The following is a 16,588-nucleotide window of genomic DNA, read 5'->3' as shown; positions in this document are numbered from 1 at the left end:
AGCATACAGACAGCAAGTTCAAAAAAAGCACTTTAAAGTGATTAAATAATAATCCTTCCTAAATTCAAAATACAGCTACTGATGCTACTTAGGAAAATCACTGCCTCTATATAACATGCTAGTTTCATCTGCCAGTAGAAATGTTAAGGAACAAAATAATAATAATAGTCAGAACTGAACACTAATTTAGTTGTCTATGAACCTACTCTAATATTGAGTTGAATATTTCACCTTCAATATTACATTCCTACTTAGTCACTTTTGCATCCAGAATTTATTAGCAGTAAGTTTAAGGGGGGGGGGCCTCTATCTTGCTGCAATGTTACTATGCTATCCTTTGATAATTTGTAAGAACAAATAATTTTAGACAGTATATGCATACCAAAAGATTTTTGAAGACAGTTGGAAAGAAGCCAGTATTATAAGCAAAAGTTATAGCTTTTGCTATAACTTCCCTTCTTACTTATGCCAGGAACAGGCAAAAATGCAATGTCATTTAGGCTTCTGCCTTGATAACTACAAGTTTTGGATACCACCGTGTGAAAACCTGAGATTTGCAAATCCCAAAAAGCAGCAGCATATCACTCTCCAGCTGCTGGCTTTTGCCTTCACAAGCAAATAATATTAGGAAAACTAAATCTAGCTGAAAGTAAAATTATTTTCTGCCGGCCTAGTTTTCAGCTGAATCTGTGCCCTGCTCTATTTCACCATGCAACTATAGAGTAATTTCAGCTGCTTCAAAATGCAGGTACAGTCAAATGGCTTCTTTCAGCAGTAGAGAGGCCTAGATCATCTAGCTCTCAGACTAAAGCCAAGAGGAAGAATCTAGTGAGGAGTTTTACCCCAGTAAGTCCCAGGACTAACTAAAAGAAGCAGAGTTGAACAGTAAATGACAGTCTCACTCTGAATCGGTAGATTAAAAAGAGCTTCAAGATATAGAAAAAAACAAAGATTTCAGTTGTGAGAGGTGGGAAAGTTTTTAAGGCAGCATGATTGACGCTAACTATTCCGTAACATGCTTTGGTCAGCCTGTGTGGGCAGACCCAGAGCAGTCAGAGCACAACAACTCCAGGTCCAGAATACCTTCTCCCGACTTCAGCAGCTCCCTGCAATCACCGGGCTGGAGCTTTCCAGGCTTCAAGCCTTAATTCTTTAGTGCTTTTACAGAGGACGCCAAAAGACACTGGATTATAGCACACTAGTTTAACATTCACTGGATTGCTTCCAGATCTGATTCAAAGAAGTATAACACTACCAAAAAAATAATCCTCCAAATTAGAAGACAATTTGGAATCTGGCATGCTAATCACAACAGTCTTACAGAAGCATGCAATATTTTCTTAAACATACAGATTTTAAGGCTTTGCTAAACTTTTCCCCAACAGTAAGAATGTGATTTTAGATATTATAACATATTTTATATTTTTATATTTTATATTTATATATATATATTTTATATATAAAAGTTTCTCAGTAGTTCAAGCTATTATTCAATGCATCCATATTAGGAAAACAGAGGCTAATTCGGGATAACATGTCTGTGGCATACTGGGTTGTCAATAACACCCCTTTGGAAAAATAATGTAAAATAAGGTAAGAAAAATCCGACTGTTGAACTCTGAAACCACTCCTTGTTAAGAAAGTGAAGACAACACAATATTTTGCCTTTCAGGTCATCAAAATGATAAACTTTCAAGTTATCACTCTGTTCACTGCTAACTGTAAGCATGAACACCACTCAAAGCTGTTCACATCTGGGTAAAAATCAAGTAGACATCTCCTTTCTAGGCAACTGAATTACTCCTTTCGATTCTCTTCAATACTGGAGATTGTTCTTTGAACACCAAAACATCACCTGTCTGTAACCTCCATAACTCAGTCCCACTGTTGCTCAGAAAGTTCTGCAGCAGGGTATATCCTCCTACATGAGCTAGAGCTTCCCTGCCCCAGCTTCAATAACTTTTTCCTCCCTTCCCCATGAGGAAAAGAACACTGCTGGTGGATAAGGAGCAGTCGATGCCCATATTATTATTATTTTTTTTTTTATGCTCAGGGAGATTTACTAGCCAGAATTAGCTCACCTTTAGAACAGTACTGATTATGCTATGAAATATCTTGTACAATTTTTTTAAAACATTTAAAAATCCTAAAATGAGTCAACATAATCACCAGACTTCTTGATTTTCACAAACATTTGTCTGAACTGTGCAAATGGAGATGAGGGAAGGAACAGCTCCAAGAGACACTTAAGAGACTGACTGCCCTCCAAACAGCTATGAATGCCATTTTTGAGTCAACAGAGCTCTCAGGTTCTGTCTGTACCCTGGCTGCAGAAAACCTCTTCTCCAGTGTCAGTACTTGTGTGTTCTCACTACTTTTATACAATATAGCAGTCATGTTGGTGCACAGGATCAAAAGAAACTTGCAAGAGCAATTCTTCTTCTTTCTTGGCACAGGATGGCATCAGGACACCCATCTCCTTGATGTGAGATTAGAATACCGCCAGAAAGTAATGGTATTGTCCCAGAGGTCTGAATTCAACCTATTATCAGTGACAGTGCTGTACACTGTGAGCCAGCTTAGATCCAAGCCGTACAGTCCTGATCTGGAACACCAGTGAGTGCTAGTGGAGGTGCATCTTAATGGTCTGATGCAAAGCTTGGGGGGAGATGAGAACGAGTTGATGGGATCAAGCCAGCTGTGTGCAATTGCTATCTCTGTGTTATGCTCTCCAGCACATACTAGATCATTTATTAGTTTTATTCCCCGCTTTTCTTGCCTCTCATTGCCTTAGATAAGTTTGAAAGATAGAGCTGTTCCTCCAATCCTTCTCTGTAACAAACTGTAAGACAGACAAATACACCTTGGTTAGTGGAGCCTGTATTTAGGTTTTTACACAGAAGTTTGGTTTTACAAAGCAGAACAAGGAGCGGAGTTTCAGTGTAAAGATTCGACTCGACTCTACTCCAGAAAAAACATCTTTTCAGAACACTGCCTATATTTTTCATTTAAGGAATATTTAAATTTGTGGATTTATTATCCATTAAAGCTTCCCTCAGTAAGCCCACAGAATACTCATATACTTATACTGAGTATGAAGAGACTGAGACAGGCACTTGCTCCTCCTCGCATTAGAGATAAGGACAGGCAGGTTAGAAACTTAAAGCTAAAGTACTGTGAAGAGTAAGCACATTGTTTCTTTCTGTCAGTTATTTCTGCTGCTTTTGTGAGACGCTCAGAGTGAGTGGTCAAATGCTTCTTTAAATCCAGGTAAGACTGTTTTAACAAATTTTAATAAACACTTGATTCAGTCCCAGTCAAATAATATATAAAGACAAAGAACTTCTCCAAGAGAGCAGAGAAGCGTAATCCGCTTAAATATATCTTTAGAAAGACAACACTCGAGAAGAGCAGATGATTCTTTTAATCCCACAGTTTGAGATGTTTTGTTTGACACCACAGACTTATCAGATAGCTGTCGCTTGTACACCATCTCCCTCCATTCCAAGGCACCAAGATTATTCCCATTTTTTTCCAGCTCTGGACAGAAAAAGTAATGCAAGCTTATACAGTCAGTTCTCCTTCTTCCCTCACCATATTTTTTTTTTTTTTTTTCTTCACAACAGGGGACAACTTCAGTGCAAGAAACAACATATTATTCACTGTCCGTGTTTGAGTTAGCAAGCAGTGCAGCATAGTATCATTGGTGCTAAGGTGTACCAATGCACATCACTGCACTTCATGGGTTTTCCTTCAGAACAGCCCTAGTATGGTCCTATGGATTCATCACTCATTAGCGGTTGGAAAGCATTTTCCAATTTTATTTCATCCAAAAGCAATCCAGTTCTTGCATTCCAAACCAAGTCTGCAGGATGAACAAAGGTGCACCCAGGAGATCCATTTCAATTGCACATTCCTAATCCGAACTCTCATGTTAAGTGCACTCATTGAAGATTAATTCATTTATAGAAAAGGGCCAGGAGCGGCTTGCTTTTTAAAAACACATGATGCTGGTGAAATGAACAAGATCAAAACTACACTTCAGTACAATATATATATTCTAGTTATTGTTACTGACAGTCGGTCAGTTATATAGAAAGAAGTGGGAAAAAAAAATATTTCTCCGTATTTCAAAAGTCACAGACCTCCGAAAATAAGCTCATCCGAACTACATCATGTGGTCCACCATCCTTTTCAGAAGAATTCAACATTAACCAAGATGTCAAAAACTTCCCCATCAAGAAGAAATCAAGATGTTTATCTAAAAATGACTCATTAATCTTTAAGTATAGTATCTATGAAAAACACTAGTAGAGAGGCTCTTAAGTTCAAGCTACACAACAAGAGTACTGCAGCCTTCTACTAACTACAGGCATTCAAACTGCAGCAGTATCTTCTCCAGTTAGAAAAGTGGAATGGAGATGCTATGATCACCCAAAGATGAAAAACGTGTTCGGAATCAAGTGGTAATAACCAACTCCAAGTCAAAAAAAAAAAAAAAAAAAAAACAAAACAAAACAAAACACTTTGCTTGCTCATTATCTGCTGCTTCTGCTTAAATCCACCTCTGGATTTATTTATTTTTTTTTTAAAGCCAACAATGTTTCACGTATTCTGACTGCTACATTCACTGTATTTTTTTGGCTGCAGAAGGATGAAAGGACTACACAGGAAAAAAGCAAAGTATAAAACCCAAAGACGTCATGTATCAACCCATTCAAAAAGTATTCTTACTTTAGTAAGAGAACACTCTCCAGTTAAAAAACAAATTAAAAAAAGTGTTTTGGAGAAACGAGTGACAAACTAGGATATTTTAGTACAGTATTAAACTAGTACAAGCTATATTTTATACAACAGCTTAATGAAGATGGATTACAGATTCAATTACATAATTTGCAGCTCTGATACAGCAAGCAAAAGAAGAGGTTACATGCTTCTGTTGAGTAGCATAGCATACATTTTAGAAACACTATTATAGGTACACCTAAGCAAAATACAGGAAAAAAAAAAAAAAAACCCACACTGTAGAGCACAGGACAGCTGAATCATGTGTTTCAATTAAAAATTCTGATTAACTCATAGTGCCTGTTGCTCTTCCTGACCATCAAATACACTTCCAGTGCCACTCAGCCTCCAACTCTGTCCTTCGCCTGGCCCCTTTCCACCTTCAGTAGCACTTGAAAAGTCACAAGGAACAAAGCTAATAGCTAAGAGGTTACAGAGGGTATTGCTATCAGCATACGTGCTATCAGCATACGTGCTATCAGCATGAGGGATTTCTTGTGTCCCACTTCTGGGGCTAGAGTAGAAGAGATATTCATGAGTCTCTAGCTTTACAGCAAAAAACTGAAAGGCTGCAGCACCAATCCACATTCATTTTGAAAACCTTTACATTCCTCTTCTCCCCTTCCAAAATACATCACAGAACTAGCTGTAGTACACTAAAATTGTATATGTATTGAAAGCTCATTTTTAATCATCAGAAAGAAAAAAAATCTTGAAAGTCTAAAAAGACTGCAATCTGAGGGGGCAACTTATAAGGATCACCTAATCAAGGTTTCCCAATTTACACCAGAAATCCTACCCAAGGCACTACTGCAACGCACAAGGTAAGACTTTAGACCACAACTAAATTCATGTATTTGAAATAGGCTAGCAAAATAGGCTAGCAAAAATGTCAACATCTTCAAGTCTGATACAGAAAGAAAGAAAAAAAAATCAGGTAGCGCTGTTACGGCCAAAGTTTTGTATTTTAGGGCAGGGTAAATTTACAATTTTGCTCTAAAAATCACCCTACTCAAAAGCAACCATCTCAACTCCAATTCTTTTGTTTAAATGGGGGCAATGCACTGTCTCGCTCTCCCTTGAGGTGCTCTGTGTTTTTCCACATGTTGTCACACCGGGTAACTGGCTAGCCTGGACAGAGGCGCTTGCACATTATCAGGGCTCCCAGGCGGCCTGCCTCAGAGCGGGAAGCCAGGCCCTGTTCCCAGCCTAGGATGCCCAGCAAGTCTCCATCATAGCCTACGATGTCTAGCAGAAGCTAAAGAAACCAAGCATTCTGGCTCAACAGATGCAGATATTCCCATAAAGCAAAATTTAATTTGGGGGGGGGGAATGGAAGGGGAGAATAGAGCTCATAGTTTTTAAAACACACTACAAACACCAATACTAATGCATTATTCTCACTTATAAACAGAGCACAGAAACATCAGCTTAACTACACCATAAATCTTTGTTTTCAGTTAAATTAAGTCTTCAGATAACAGCCATCTTATGAAGACTTGCATTTTTAAAACACTATTTTAGACTTCTAGAGTTTAAAAGTATGTCTGAAAATACAGCCAAAACAACAATCATCATCTTTAAAAAGCAGAAGTGGAGAGTTCTGAAACACTGACTTTCTATCCTAGAGTAACATTTAGCATTTCTAATGCAACTTCTCCTGGAGAGCTCACAGAGTCCAAGCAAAGAAACACAGTAACCGTATTTAAAAAAAGGAGAGATCTGCCCTTTAGCTAGAAAATACCCTTCGAACTACTGATTCTGAGCTGTTGTCAATTCAAAAGCATGAAAATAAGATATATGTTATTTAAAAGAAAATAAGGTCCTAGGTTACCTATCTCAGAAGTAGTTTGAGTTTCAGAGATACATACTAACACCAAAAAAAAAAAAGAAAAAATTGTCTTTCAAATTCTCTGCAGAGTGAATATATAGGCTACAGGCAATCACAAATTCTGCATTGCACAATAACCTACTCCCATTACAAGAATGTATTTTTTCCTTGGTATTTCATTAAAACTTTAACCCTAGAAGACGAAAATTTTGCTACTTTTTTTTAATAGCACAAAAGTTACATATTTAGTAGTACATCATTGAAATACGAAGGAATGAAAAAAAAAAAAAAAATCAATCCTGAAAGTCCACAGTGAATTACTTAAGTAACAATCTGCACTTAATATTAAGAACAGCAACAACTGCCCTTTCCCCTACCTTTTTGTAGCCCGCATTATTAAAGTCATGGATACAGTCATTCAAAACGAGGGGAATGAAGACTAGAATCACTAAGCACGGAGACATCCACAACCTTCTCAGAGGCCTATAGACTAGCACTTCTCCCTCATCCTGAGCACTGATCTGCCAGAAGATAACAAGCTGCTTTTCAAAGTCTCAGAGAAATAACTTTCTCACCATTTAATTAGAACTGCCTAAAGTATGAAAATATTGTAGGAGACAGCATAAAATTTTGTGGTTTTGTGTTGTCTGTTCATAATAGGCTCAAATCATTCTTGTACCACTGCTGTAAATCACAGTTCTTTTTGGCAAGCGTTTTTGAAAAATATGCAAGAATGACCATTATAAGCAAGAGGAAGAACGCCTGCAGCCTTAATTACCTTTTTCCACTGTTATGATATGTGAGAATCAACATTTAACGCAGTACTGGTTCTTTGTAAGCGTTAAAAAGAAATGTCTATACTCAAGACTTCAGGCAAGCATTTTGTACATATTCAGCTAGACTGCAAAGCCAGGTTACAACGCTTAGGTCACAAATTATTATTGTGCAACTATCACCAAAAAATCTTAAAAAACCCACTTACGAAAACAGGATACAAACAGCATAAAGAGGGAGGAGGCAGACAGTAAAGATTATACCTAGCAGGAACCACCAATTTCAAAGTATCTTCTCTCTTGCAGACAGAGTATTTCACTGCAAAAAGAGGCAACTAGGGAGATACCACTTAACTGTTTGCTTAAACATTTTAAGCTTCTATTTTTAAAATAAAAGCAACCTTCACACTGAGGATGAGTTAAGCCTCTTAGAGCAAACATATCCACTTTTGTCTAGTTTATCCTGTAGTCTTAAGGGCTTACATCTTTGAGCGTGTCCAAGATCAAATAAAGAACCAAATAAAAAGATGAAAAAAATAAATTGCTACTGTGGCTATGAACAACAGATGTTACTTTCCATCCAAAGTCTTTGGCATCTCACCAATGGCATGAAGCAGCAATCCATTTAAGATGAAAAAGCAAGGTTAAGTTTGCAATCTCCTGTAGAAACAGACTTGGTTCAGATATTTTCATTAAGAATCAACCTAGCAACACAGACTCCCTTTCAGTGAATATAGGTGAAAGCAGAAGTTCAAGTATCTAAAAGTAATGAATAAAAAAAACTTCCAGAACTAATGACAAAAGCGACAGCCAAAAGAGTTCATCACATCTATCAAAGAGTTCACTTTTGAACTGCTTTTCCACATAAATTCAATGCCTCAAAAAGAACTCATCACCTTTGGGTTTCAACTTGAATTTTACAAGGCACCTCAATTTCAGAATTGAAACACTGAACTACTTCTCCCCTTTACAAGAATCAATCACCTTGAATGTTACAAGGAGAGGAGAAAGAGGACAGGAAAAAGAAAAAAAAAAGGTACATTACTCAGCACAAAATCCTTTAGCACAGTCCTTTCTCCTCCTCTCTACATCAGGTCCTGCAGAAGAGTTTTGACTAGAAGTCACAAATGAAAGTTGAAAAATGCAGACAGCAAGAAGCATTTGATTGGGATAGGATACTGGAAGACAGAATAGCATGCTTATGTTTAGGCATGACCTTCCATCTACCCAATACGCTGTTGTTCCTCAACAAGGGAATCACTTTTTAAGGTACGCTCTTGACAGGAATCCATTTAGTATTTTTGAAAGCTGAATAGTACTAGAATATTTTATTGTCTGTCTGCTGCAGGAATGCCATTTGTTAATTCTCAAGTTTTAACTAAAGGAGTACTAAATTGTAGACTGAGACACATGCTGTAGTCTAACATACACATCTATCATTTTCATCCAAAAGAACCTTTGAACTGCTTTTGGCCTTACTTGCTCAATTCCAAGATAGATGGCTAATTAAAAGGGCGGTTTTCCACGCATATACACAGTACACATATCCTGCATTTAAGTGGTAAGACAGTTAAATAAAACAGAAGAGAGCGTAAGAACTGTTCAGTGGGAGATTCTCAAACAGTACAGAAGTGGATTTTGGTTTGTACGCAAAAAGAAATAGATATTAGGGATTTGCCCCAATGCTCCTTAAGAAGCTGAGCAACTTCTGTTAAACAAAACGAATCCGAGAAGAGAAACAAACAGAGTAAGTGCAATTCTTGGTATTAAGCTGCCATTTGTTCATGCTGAAAGTCAGCCCTGCAAAGACAGACAAATTCCATGATTAAAAAAGGAGAAAGAAAGAAAACACATCACTATTGCAAGACTGCAAGAGAGGTCTGCTTAGTACTTTAGAGGTAAAGGGAAACGGTAGTGCTTAGACACAAAAAAAGCAGATCAAATATTGCTATGAATGACTTGAAACATTCGGAACATGTATGGAGGCATCTTTAATATAGGGAGAATATGGATGCCCATCATTCTGTATTTGTGGAGAGTGCAGTCTCTTAAATTAGTTATCAAGAATATTGTATATACTATCTACATTTCATACATTTCAACGAGTTCAGTATTGTATTCCACGTGGATTATTTTCTTCCTCCTTCAAACAGTCCTTGGCTAGTAAGTTCACTAAGTTTGTACATTATTTACAGCATACACTGAAAGAAAGATAGGCCTCTCCCATTTACCTCAGCCTTCTTTCCCTTTTGCCTCCACTATCACCTTCCCTCCTGTTCTTGCAGCTGCTAATCTGCCTTGCAACAAACAATTCTGCCTGCCTGCATCATCACTATCAACTTGTAAACCTCCAACCATGTTTCCAGCTGTTCATTCTTCCTTTTCTACAGCCCAGTTAAGACCAGTAAGTATCTGTATTTGCCAGAGGACGGACCTTTTATACAAAACTGATGATTTTTAGTGTCCCAAGGTTCCTTTAAAAATTTATCAATTTAAGAATATTCTGTGGATTTACTATTGACTACCTTACTAGATATCCTTACGGTTTTCTTCCTTGACAAGATTTTTAAAACACAGAAACGCATTTCCTATCATTATAATTTTAACCAGATTTCCTGAAGATCTCTGCCTCAAACCTAACAGGTTTCACAGTGGGGTTTCTGAGTCCCCCTGCAGCTCAGGGTCAAGAACTCTTGATTTAATTTATTCTAGAAACATGTAAGTAGATCCCAAATCTCTGTTTTGCAGCACAGACTATTCACTCATCCCCTTCACAGGGTTTGTAACTGGTTACATTCCACACCAGCACATCTTCAACTCAAACCAAACCCAGACAAAACCAAAAAAACTGCAGGCAAAAAGCTTTTGTGCTGATTAATTAAAAAAAAATAAATAAATACTTTCCCTGAGTCTGACCTTATGAACTCTCAGTTCTGAAGCCTTACTTCAGTATGGTAAAATAGCCAGTTATTTATATGTGGTAATTACTCATTGACGGACCTTAGAACAGCCTTCTACAGATTCCTATTCTAGCCTCTAATGCACCCTAACTTGACACTGAGATCTAAAGTAATCAAGATCAACTCCTCTTACAAAAAATTCAAGGAAATGGAGGAGGCTGCCCAGTCACCGACTCGGAGAGTCTACGAGCCCTTTAGCACTGAAGCAATATATGGTCAGACTAGCAGGGAAAAGAAACAGAAGTTGAAGGCATTCTACCAGTTTCAGTTGGTATCTCATCCAGTCCTCTTTCACTTTTTTCCCCTATCTGCATGGCACATACTTTCAGGTTAAGGCTACCACTGTATTTCTGTCTTCCCACAGGGTATAGACCTTGATTCCAAAAGCATCATCTCAGCATCTCTAGCCACAAGCAGTGGTAACCCAAGAATTTCTAAGTATTTGTTCTCCCCATCACTTACCAATATCTATTAAAATATATATATATATATATATATATATATATATACACACACACACACACACATACACCCCACTACAACAAGGCTTGCAGTAATTTTTCTTACTCCAAAAAGTATCCTACCATTTCATCCAAATTACAGCAAAGATTGCTCTAAAACTACTAGCTGCAGACATTTCTCAAACAGTAAGTGTTTCAATGAGCAGCCATATATAAAGAATTTTGAGCAAGTCTCATACAGCTACATGCATCCTTCTGCATTCAAATTCAGGAAACCCACTTCCAATGCAGCTACAACTGGCTCCTTTATTCAGCATAATATACAATAAAAATACTGAAGATGCACAGTTTCAAATGCAGTAGTGTGTGTGTGTATATATGTAGTTTAAGGTTTTCCAATACTGACTTGTGACCAAGTCATTTTTGAAGTTCATACTACAAGAGTCCCACAGAAATTTCCCCCCACCCTAAGGGACAAAAAAAAAAAAAAGACATTTTTATGACCCTGTCATGAACAATATCCCTCATGCACTGAAGAAAAGCTGTGTCATTGCCACAATCAGTCACAAGGGAACAGGGCAGTTCAGTTATTCAGTAACTTCACATAAGATCACCACTGCCTTATTCTGGGACTGAAGTAGCCATCTGTAGCAAAAATCCACAAGCAGTCTGAGGCTGTTCCATACCTGCAAACTGCAGGTGTGACAAAAACACGAATGGAAGAACAAAGAGCTAAACCTTGCTCTGCTTTTCAAAGAGCTTTTTAGGCAGAGATTTTGATATCAGCATCCCATATAAGCTCTGTTTATAGACAACTCTTGCTAAAACTTCCCTCCTTCCCTCTTTTCTGCATCACTAGAAATCAGCAAAAATTGCTAGGAAGAAAGTAAGTGTCATCCCTTTCCCCATACTTCTATTCCAGTGCCCCTACTTCAGTACCACTAGTACAGGAAAACAAGATGAAGTAGATTAAGATCCTATCTGTTTAAACCATGGCTTGTGCTTAAGTATAAAGGAAAATATACATTTGAGAGTAAAATAGAGCAGCTGAGGATGCCAAAACTTTGTACGATTTCAAAAAAGCAATTGGGCAAACACATGTAAGAAAAAAAGCTACAGAAGATCATTACAGACATAACCCTCAGCATGGTCCCTGAGCTACAAACTGTGGGAGCTCAGAAAACTATTTTTCAGAATTATCAGTAATACGCTTGGCCTGTTTTTAATTCTCTTCCCTACACATTCAGTATTAGCCGCTTCTTACGGAAAATATGAGAAGGGTGGGGCTGGCACAATATTTTGAAGGCATTAAAATAACAGGTCAAAGGATAGAGGAGATGGAACAGACTCCTACTCCTAAAAATCCATTAATACAAAGACTTCAAAACAAGGACATAGTAGATATTTAATTCAAAGGGACTGATAATGCACTTTATCTTAGCTAAAAGGCCAAAAATGCAGACTGCTGGGCCAGACAGACCTTTGGCCTATCCAGTAAGGCTTAAACTGATTTTACTCACCTAGAGAGCTAGAAGCATGTGAGAGATCAAATTCCTTCAACACCTAAAATTAAGCACTAGTGTTCTAATTGCAACAGACACTCACCACACATTTGTGGACAAAAAGGAGTTTTACTGTAGTAAACAGTAGTTTAGTGAGTGCACTAAGTACCAAAAATCAGAATGGATTGGCTTGCTTCATTGTTGCTGATGTGCCACTAAACCGAGGCAAACTCATTTGACAGCACCCTGTTAAATTTTGATCTGGAAAGTGCAAGAAAAGCATCTTGTTTATAGTATGAGTCCAGTTGAACATTCTTACTTCATGAATTAACTTATCTTTCCCTTCTACTCCATAAAATGGAGTCTGATCCAGTGTTCAAAATAACTTACAGGTATATTTCCACTGACATATAGGACAAATGTTTGTACGTCTCATCTTTTTTAAATATTAGCTATTTGTGTTTTATTGGAGAGAATATTTTGGAAGTCTAATTAATACTTGTAAATGGCTGCATCAATTTTTAATCACAATTCACCATCCATGTATTATGTAACAGAAATGAAACATGGTTCCTGAGGCATTCGTAGAACAGCACTGTTGATTTATAGTATTGTAAGGCTACAGGGAAATGAACTACAAAACTAAAGAAAAAAAGTCTCAGTTAACCTTGCACTAAGTTGAAGTTCCCGTAATATCTCTACCTCCTGGGTGGTCTCAACACTGCAGAAACTGATGGAAATAATCTCAAAGATATTTCTTAAAGTTACCAGTGAAATATTATGATTCACACTGTGAAACATAAGTAAGAATGCGTAACTTGATCCTTATACCATAATTGAGATACTTTACTTGCATCTTCCAGATTGAAATTGTAACTAGAGGCTATCAAATAAGTTTGTGTCAATCTAGTGGCATGTCAGCAACACTGAAGCAAGATAGCCCATGTATTGGTGCAAAGCATTTTAATAAATAAAAAGGAGAAAGCAGCCACCAACCAACAAACAGTCACTACTGCACATATTTGGAAAGCAAACTTTCAAAACATGTTCCCTGGACAAGTTTTGTTTTCACCTCTAAATCAAAAGAGGTAGTAAGATACCTAACTACAACAATATTAGAATAAAAACTAATTCTTATTTCCATGTTTTGTCAGACACATATGATCTGGCCTGCACTACAAAGTTTTCCTGGCATAACTACGGTGGTTAGAAACACTACAGAGGGGTATCACAAATACCAGTAAAAGGTCTTGAGAACACATCTTCAACTGGGGAGAAGAATCACGATGTTGGTGTAAGGCTCCTTCTGCTCAAGTAAGAGTCAGTACGCCACTATAACCATACCAATGTCTGCGGTGCCAAAAACTGGTTATGCAATACTTCAACTGAAATTGTGACCATAATTATTAAATGTATAGCTACAGGATCTGTAGTCTGTTCCTACACAAGTTACTAAGTTTCAAAAAAATATTTTAAGATTGTTTAAGGAGTGATTTACAAGAAAAAAGAAAAAAAGAGGTATGCTAAAGGAAGAAAAATAACTTTTTCTAAAGAGACACTAGTATGTTTTAAGTACCACAATACATTATTTTTCTTGACTAGATAGAATATGACAAATATGATTCAAAATTACAATGGATATCACAGAGTCCCATTTATTTCAATTACTATTTACTAAAATTGGGAACTCAGTCAAATGCTGATTAGTATGTTATTTAAAGCACACGGATTTTCTTTAGTTTTAGTACAGCATGTGTTAATAAACTGTAGCATTAACACACAGAACTCTAAGCAAGAGAGCTATTTTTACTGAATCACCATTATGCTCACCACTGCTGCAGTAAAAAGGTTTCTCTCTCAAACTTGAAGATTCACTTGTAAAATACTTGACATGAAGCTAGGAAATAGAAACTATGAGCTTCCTGTCTGAAGAACTAACGCTGGCACGACAATGACTTGATTTTTATGTTCAGCCACAAAAAGTGATGGGGAAAAATTATGTTTAAGAGAATTCTCCGATATAAGCCAGACACGTGGGGTATTTTTTTCCTCCTAAAGATACTAGGTCTCCATAACTTTAAGCCAAAATAGGGATACTTTCAATTCATAGCAATATGATGACCCTGCACCCTCTTCTGAAGAAACAAAAGGGAAAGCACAGTAACAAACAGTAAATTCTGACTCACAAAATCACTTTTGTCAGTTCAGAAAGCAAATGATTCAGAAAGCTAATGAAAGGAACCAAGATTCCTAGCTCTAGATAATTAAGTTTCCTTATTATTAAAGATGTGCATTACACAGCATCAGTGCAATTATTTTTATAGTTTCTCTTCATCAAGCTTTAGCGAGGGATCTAGAAAGTGGTATCTTTTCTTCTCTGGGACAGCGTTTTTACATACAACTCTAGAGCCTTCCTCATATTAGTCGAAGGCCCAGTGACTATCAGATGATAAATATAATGGTCACAGCCAATATGGTTGCAGAGCAGGTCAGCAAATGAAATGGGAATGTATGTATTTAGCTAATCAAGAGAATGATTTGGGGAGGGCTCTAAGTCTCCCAAAGCAAGGGTGATTTCTGTAGCATGTTTTAATAGAACATCTGAAATGAAGTTAAACACCAGTTTCTCAGCAGTTTGAAGGCTACAGCTTAAGGAAAATAAGGAGCACTGATCTTCATCTCCTGCCCCAACCTCGTGCTGCAGCCAGCATGATAAATGTCACGACCCTATTTGCCTCAATCCTGAGGAACAAGGAAGAAAACGGGGACAAGAAGCCAGCACAGTCGTGAACGAGGATGTCGACCTGGGCCGCAGGTATCAGTGCCCTGAGGTGCTGGCCTCAAGACACAGCAAGAGGGAAGGGCAAAATGGGGGGAAAAAAAATAAAGAAAGGGGGCGAAAAAAAATATATCGCTGCATCTTTTGCTTGGGCTCTCGCACTGCGGAGCCGGAAGACAACCCTCCGCCGCCTCCGTCCCCACGAACGGCGGCGGCGGCCGGGGGGTGGCGAAGGGCCGCGCCGGGGAGCCCGAGCAGAGGCGGCGGCTGCCTCCCGCCGGGGCGCCGCAGGCGGGCAGCGGGGCCGCCCGGGCCACAAGCCCCGCGGGGCGGCGGCCGAGGCGGCGGCGGCGAGAGGCGCTGCGCGGCCACCGCCTCGCGGGAGGCGGGCGGGCAACGGCCCGGGGGGCGGAGCGCGGCCGCCCGCCCGCCCGCCCTCGGCGCGGCGGGGCGGTGAATCACGCTCCCGTCGGTCTCCTCCCCCCACCTCCTCCATCTCAGCAGCGCCCTCAGCCTCTCTCCTCCATACAAAAGCAAAATGTCCGCCATCTTCACAGCCTGCTGCCGCCGGGGCTGCGCCGCGCTCCGGGCGGGCGGCCCCGCGGCGGCCGGGGCGGCGGCGCGGGGGCCGGGGCGGCGGGGCCGGGGCGGGGGGGGGCGTTTATTACCTTGATGCAGCAGGGCGGCTCGTCGAAGGTAACCAGCATGTACCTGTCGCCGCGGCTGGCCGGGTCCCGGGCCCGCAGCTGCGGAGAGAGCGGAGAGAGGCGGCGTGAGCGGGCGGGCGGGCGGGGGCGGCGGGGCGGCCCCCCCCGGCCCCGCACTCACCTTCATGAAGATCTCCACGGCGCCCTTGGCGATGTCCAGGTAGCTGGTGCCCAGATACGCCCGCTGGTTCATGGAGGCGGACGTGTCTATGAGGAAGAGGAGGATCGGCATGGTCCAGGCAGAGCCCCGGCCCGCCGGGCACCCCGCGGGGAGGAGGGAGGGGGGAGCGGCTCACCCCCCCCCGGCCGGCCGCCCGCCCGTGCGCCCGCCCGCCCGCTCCGGCCCCGGCTCCGCTCCGGCTCCCGCCGCTGCGGCTCGTTACTGAGCTGCCTGTGTTCACCGAGACTCAACTTCTCTTCCCTGAGCCTCCACCAGCACCATGTGACCAGCGCGCACGCCATTGGCTGCCAATTATACCCACATTTGCATATTCATGAGGGAGGGGGGAGGTGGCGGGGGTGACAAGGGACGCGGCGCGGCGGGCTCCCTGCGCGCGCGCGCACGCGGCGCCGCCGCACCTGTCACCACCCCCCCCCTCCGCGCGCGCGCTCCGCGCCCCGCGGGGCTCCCCGCGCCTCGCCGCAGGGGCGGCCCCGGCGCCCCGCCTGGGAGCCGCGGGAGCGGGGCGGGCGCTGTCAGCGGCCCGGCACAACGAGCGGAGCAGCTCGGCTCACCGCCCCTTCCCCAGCCCGTGACATAATCGCGGCGCTCCCGGCGTCCGGGGGGTCG

The 16,588-nt window shown here is 40.7% G+C and overlaps 1 protein-coding gene across 6 annotated transcripts in view; it reads right to left on the bottom strand.

Moving 5' to 3' along the window:
• LOC134145229 (integrator complex subunit 6-like) overlaps positions 1-16,132 on the bottom strand; it is a 43,856-nt gene extending 27,724 nt beyond the window's left edge. For 3 of the 6 annotated variants that reach the window (XR_009959565.1, XR_009959566.1, XM_062584546.1), the window contains exons 1-2: positions 15,920-16,124; positions 15,760-15,837 (exon numbers count right to left, since the gene is read on the bottom strand). Coding sequence is in view for 4 of the 6 variants with exons in the window: in XM_062584546.1 (XP_062440530.1) it covers positions 15,760-15,837; positions 15,920-16,030 (189 nt within the window). In the remaining 2 variants the exon portion in view is untranslated. Of the gene's footprint in view, positions 1-15,759; positions 15,838-15,919 lie in introns of all 6 variants that reach the window. The other 3 variants (XM_062584549.1, XM_062584550.1, XM_062584547.1) reach the window with 2 other exon arrangements.
• Positions 16,133-16,588: the final 456 nt, after the last annotated feature.

Source organism: Rhea pennata, chromosome 11, assembly GCF_028389875.1.
Source record: "Rhea pennata isolate bPtePen1 chromosome 11, bPtePen1.pri, whole genome shotgun sequence".
Lineage (NCBI taxonomy): Eukaryota > Metazoa > Chordata > Aves > Rheiformes > Rheidae > Rhea > Rhea pennata.
The sequence above is the reverse complement of the archived record's forward strand: the minus strand, read 5'-3'. Positions and strand labels throughout refer to the sequence as shown.